The sequence below is a fragment of the Micropterus dolomieu genome, linkage group LG04 (assembly GCF_021292245.1).
Source record: "Micropterus dolomieu isolate WLL.071019.BEF.003 ecotype Adirondacks linkage group LG04, ASM2129224v1, whole genome shotgun sequence".
NCBI classification, from domain to species: Eukaryota; Metazoa; Chordata; class Actinopteri; order Centrarchiformes; family Centrarchidae; genus Micropterus; species Micropterus dolomieu.
In genome coordinates, this window is record NC_060153.1 from 30,970,337 (window position 1) to 30,976,477 (window position 6,141).

At 39.4% G+C, this 6,141-nt stretch overlaps 1 protein-coding gene across 1 annotated transcript in view; it reads left to right on the top strand.

The window, feature by feature from the left end:
- Positions 1–6,141, top strand: part of vegfc (vascular endothelial growth factor c) — a 77,417-nt gene that overhangs the window by 57,826 nt on the left and 13,450 nt on the right. The window contains exon 5 of the mRNA XM_046048366.1: positions 1,667–1,809. Within this exon, the coding sequence (XP_045904322.1) occupies positions 1,667–1,809 (143 nt within the window). The remainder of the gene's footprint in view (positions 1–1,666; positions 1,810–6,141) is intronic.

Consider the following 6,141-nt stretch of genomic DNA (forward strand, 5'->3'; position numbering starts at 1 on the left):
ATTATCAGGCTGCTCGAAAAAGTCCATTAAGACTCTTCAGCTGATCCAGAATGCTGCAGCACGTGTTCTGACAGGAACCAGGAAAAGAGATCACATTTCTCCTGTTTTAGCTTCTTTGCATTGGCTTCCAGTAAAATCCAGAATAGAATTTAAAATCATTCTTCTTACCTACAAAGCTCTTAATGGTCAGGCACCATCTTATCTTAAAGAGCTCATAGTACCTTACTACCCCACCAGAGCACTGCGCTCCCAGAATGCAGGGTTACTTGTGGTTCCTAGAGTCTCCAAAAGTAGACTAGGAGCCAGAGCGTTCAGCTATCAAGCTCCTCTCCTGTGGAACCAGGTTCCAGTTTGGGTTCAGGAGGCAGACACCATCTCCACATTTAAGAGTAGGCTTAAGACTTTCCTCTTTGATAAAGCTTATAGTTAGGGCTGGCTCAGGTAGTCCTGAACCATCCCTTAGTTATGCTGCTATAGGCCTAGGGCCTTTCTCATTTCCCAAATGTGTGCCTCCTCGAGCCTGTGACCAGGAAATCGATCTCAGCGCGCTATCTTGAAGGACTAAATTCCTAAAATACACCCCAAGTGCATTACTATTATTTGGGCTACTGTGTGTTCTCTTTCCCCCTGCTCTCTCTCTCTCTCTCTCTCTCTCTCTCTCTCTCTCTCTCTCTCTCTCTTTCTCTCTTTCTCAATCCAACCAGTGGAGGCAGCTGGCTGCCCACCCTGATTTTAGGTTTGGCTGGACATTTCTACATGCTAAAAGGAGTTTTTCCTTGCCACTCTTGACAAGAGGGAGGGAGGACAGACGCATGAGAAGCAGGAAACATGGTCTGAAAACTGTTCAGTTGTCTCTGTAAAGATGAGGGCACAACAGTCTCTGATTTCCCATTACTGAGTTAGCCCGAGTCTTATGTCCATTATTTTAATCAATATCAATGAATTTGATGTATCATTGAAATACTACCAGATGTATCTGCAATTATTTACTGGGACAATCCACAATAAATGCATTGCCTACTGTGAATTGTTCCCCATCAAATAGGTTATTACTTGACTCCATATGCTGCTGAACACACAGTATAAATGGGTCTGACGCTGACAAAGCTACTCTCACGTGTAGCTCCTTGTTTACAAAGTTTGACCGGAGGAACGGAATATCTGACTCCACCCACACAGCCACGAAAGCTACGAGTTTGCGTCCCCACAAGTGCTTGCATCTGCCGGTGTGGTTGCACTTTTGTGAGTTTGTTGAAGTGATGAACTTTTTCTAGAGCTCCGCCTTCAATATGGTGTGTGTGTGTGTGTGTGTGTGTGTGTGTATATGAAGGAGTTATATTATTATGAGCCTAAAATGTGTTTCCTGCCTGTTTCTTTTTACCAATAGAGTGGTTTTATTATGGTGTCATGTGAATAAGTGGGTTAATTTGTCTCTGTATGTTGTCTGGTTCAGGAGTTATGAAGTTGGCCCCCAAACAAACCCCATGAGCCATTAGTTGACCTTGCTAGACACCAATAGGATCCTAAAAAAACAGGTTACAAAACAATGGCATGCAGGTACATGGAAAACCCATTTCTCCAGCTAGACTAGAATGTTAGGATCAATAAGCAACAACATCTCATGTGTCTTTCTTAAATCTTTCTCTTTCTGTTTCTCTCTGTTAAGGTGTCCAGTAGCTAACAGGACATGCCCTCCTGGTAAGACTTGGAGCGGCACTCAGTGTCGGTGTGTCAGCATGACCGCCAATGTCAACCACAATCCTCCTCCTCCACCACTGCCCCCTCCAAGGCCCTCCCACCAGCACCTTGGTGAGTGTTTGCACATTCACACACTCACAGATTTAAGATGTGACTGGTCATTTTTTCAGAAAATATTGCAGAGGAAACTTTGCTTATTTTTTCTGCAGTAGCCTAGAAAAACACAAAATTACATCTCATCCGTAGCAAAGCATCTTTTCGGTTAAGTAACATTTCTCCAACCTAACTGAAAGTGTTGAGAGGATATAGCACTACTTTGCTAATAAAGTGTGTTTTGGCCTGACAGGTAACACGATTCAGTAGTTGCAAGGTAAATTCTTTATAGTTGCCTGTGGGCCTTTGTCACTATTCTAAATAACTACATAAAGGAAATAATTTCTGTTGCACCTGACAGTGTAAACATCACACATCCCTTTGAAAACCTCCCAGTTTCCTCATGTACTCTTTGCTTTAGCATCTACCTTTCTATCAAACATTTCCCTCTTTATTTTTTGTTACACTACAACTCTGAGATGACACAGCTTTAACAGCAGAGCTGACAGATTTGGAGACTGATATAAGATTATTGCAGATACACCGGTATCAGTGTATATCCCATAAGTATTAAGAAACTGCAGTACAGAAATGCAAATCTAGGTTTGAGGTAATTTGCAAACATAAATATTACTAACGTATTCAGATGTCAATATATAGTTAAGCATTACCGCTAACATCATTTTGTCTAATCTGTAGTCACATTTTCAAAACTCTGAACACAGTTAGCCCCACATCGATTTGTTCATACCATTAACACAGTTCATGTTGTTTCCACAGAATATGCAGTCAATTAACCCATTTCTAAAATGCTAAGCTTGTCTTTACGTACATGCTTACCCAATACCAAAACTTTGGATGTTTTTTGTGTTATTTAGTCAGAAATTAACATTATTTTCAAAACCTTAAATGATGTATAATGCATCTACTTCTGCTACAATAGCAGCTCAGAATCTATATTGAAGCAGCTGATAAGCATTTCTGAATGAACTGATCACTGAAACATGGAGCTGATTTATTGTAATTTGGGTAAAATAGATCAACCACAGCTAATTCCAGTCTCAACCAGAGGCATTGAAAGGCGTTGAAGTTCTTTCAATTACATACACAATGCAGTAAAAAAGGAACTCTTTGAACTCTTTGTGAGTTTATCTAATGTGGATACAGAACAACACAGAGGAGGTGAGAAAGAATAATGTCTGAACAAGGGAGAAAAATAATGGGACTGGGAGAGGGAGGATCTGAACCAGGGAAAGTGTTTCTATCCAGGTACAAAGCGAGAGATGACATTAGATGTTCTGTGGATGAGAACATGCGGCCAAATGTTGAAGATCATATGGATTAGAACAGTTTTTTGTTTCTTTCCCTTCTGTGCATTTTTTGTTTCAACGTAATTGTGTATTTACATTTAGTCATTTGGCAGACGCTTTTATCCAAAGCGACTTACATTTGAGGAACAACAGACAAGCATCAATAAAGCATCAATACAGTAAGAGATCTACAAGTGACAATAAATACTAGTAAGCGCTAATAGCACGTACAGCATCAATGGGGTAAATTCCTAGAGAAAGAAGTAAGAGTTAACGAATAGTGCAATCAATACAAGAGAATTGTAAGGAGGAAGAAGAAGAAGAGCACAGGAAGTGCAGAGGTTAGGGGTTATAGGTGTTATAAGGGGAAGCGTTCTCGGAAGAGATGAGTTTTCATGGTGTCAAAGATGAGAACAGCCGGGACTGAGATTGCTTTGTGCTTAGGGATGGCAGAACCAACAATAATAATGAACCAAAAGCCCCATAGGTTAGATTATTTGTACATCACTGGCTGCTATTTCATTTTTATAATAAAGCTTTTAATTCTGTAATTCTGTCACTTACATCTTTTTTCCCACTCTACTTTTTTTTTAAAGTAAAGAGGACTCATTCACTTTTACATAGTTTGTTGGCAAAAATGCACACATTCACCCTTCAAGACAAAAATTACAAAAAACAATGGATTTAACATTGTCTACCGTATGCAAGTAGAGCTGAAACATGAAAAGTAATACCGTTTCAGCCATCATCTCTTTATATTTAGAAAGTTGTTGTGCTATGATTGATTGATCTGCTCCGCTTGGAAAGAAAACGTGCTAGTGTTTTGTTAGAATGATTTGATTTTGAGTCAGGTTTGCTGTAGTTTGAAAGAGTTTGTGTATGTAGAGAATGTTGGGTTTTTTTGCATTTTGAAAATAAATATAATATAACGATCAGTGTGGCTTGTTGCTGCATGAAGATGTGTCCCCCAGGCCTGTAGTGAGTACACACATACCAACCAATGAAACAAACACAGTTAGTAGAGCCATCTTTCTCTGTTAGTTTTTGTGACAGGAGAATGTTCATGTGTTCACTGAGGAGTATTTATGACTGCACTGTTTGTTGAGAGTTTGTGTGTGTTTGTGTGTTTGGCTATGATAACACTCTGGACTCAGTATAAACAAATGAGCAACTGAAAAATGCATAGACCCCAGGAACAGATTCACGCATACAAATACACACTTCCACAGTATGCATTACAGGGCCAAAACAAATGATGTGTGAAAGATAGAAGGAAATACTTTGTAATGTTGAATTTGAATTCAAAGCCAAATTCACAAAACACAAAAGCGTCAATAGCTTTGCAAAGTTGTAGTCCCCAGAGGAAGATGAACTTTAAACCTTCTTCCTGTTGTTGATGTAGGTCAATGTACCAACTACCCTCTCCAACTTCTGAAGCAGTAGGTCCCAAACTCTTTTACCCATTCACCCCTTCAAAGGATATTTTTGTCACGGCACCCCTATTATATTATATCAATATTAAATTTTATATAAATAAAAATATACATTTATTATAGGTCCATTCTCAATCACTGATTCAATAAAATAGGCGCTATGCAGATTTACAGATGAATATTTAACCTAAAAAAAACAATGAATGCAATTATATACGCTAACATATTGAATATATGTCTTTCATTTACCTTAAATTAAAAGTAGCTTATATTTAAGTGTACAAGGATAAAAAGGGTTACTGGCATTTTAATGGGAGATGTGAGGCTGCTGTTGATGTGGGGAGAGAGAACACAACCTGCAGGTCTGACAGGCACTTTCTTCACTTGATTAGACAGCCAAATAGATATCCGTCTTCCACAAGCAGACAAAATCTGTCCATTAAGCTGTTGGCTGAGTAGTATTGTTCATTCTGAAATCAGTTCAGTTCAATCAGTTGTTGGTGGCTCAGTCATCGTAGTGTTGAGGGCTGATATGTATCAGGAGTTCTATTTATTGTCAAATCGTTCTATCGCTTGCTCTGATGTTTGTTATTTAGTGTAGCACTCCTGAAAAACTCCCAAGCCGGACCAGCGTGTTGTGTTACTATGACAGCAGGCAACCGTGAGTTGGCATGTCATTAGCTAAGACATAGCTGAGTTTTTAATGCAGGATTTTGATATGTATTGCTTGGAGTCAGTCTGTGTTACTTGATTGATCTGCAGATTGACTTCCTGTAAATCAGTCTGAATCTGCTGCTCCATCTTTAATTTGAACTGTAAGGAGCAGCAGGCTTCACAACAGAGACACATTTCTCATGATGGAGACACCGCAAACATTAGACATAAAACAGAAATGTTCCAAGTAGATTTGACAAATCATTAGATTAATACTTCTGTGTGTCAGAGCTCCTCAAAATATGTGTTAATATATATAAAAAGGTTAGAAATTACTTTGACATAGTGAGCATGACATAAAGGGGTTTGATTAAGGACGTACAAATGAAGATGGAGCACCATATCGTTATGGAAAAATATGTGAGATTGTATTGCATTACACACACGATACTTGACAGAACAAAACTTATTGAACAACAGGTAGCGTGGCATAAACTACTGCTTAGATTATACATTGTAATCCTCCAATCTACACATACAGCATGTACATACTGTTATTCATACCATGACTGTATGACATAATCAAGGAAAATCTGAATGACAATATTAAGTAGATAGCGTGTGTATATATAAATATATATTTACAGAGGTAGGGAGACATGGACAGCATTCACACAGACGGAGAGAGACATGGACAGCATTCACACAGACTGAGAGAGACTGAGAGAGACATGGACAGCATTCACACAGACGGAGAGAGACTGAGAGAGACATGGACAGCATTCACACAGACGGAGAGAGACTGAGAGAGACATGGACAGCATTCACACCGAGGGAGAGAGGCGGAGAGAGACATGGACAGCATTCACACCGAGGGAGAGAGGCGGAGAGAGACATGGACAGCATTCACACCGAGGGAGAGAGACTGAGAGAGACATGGACAGCATTCACAC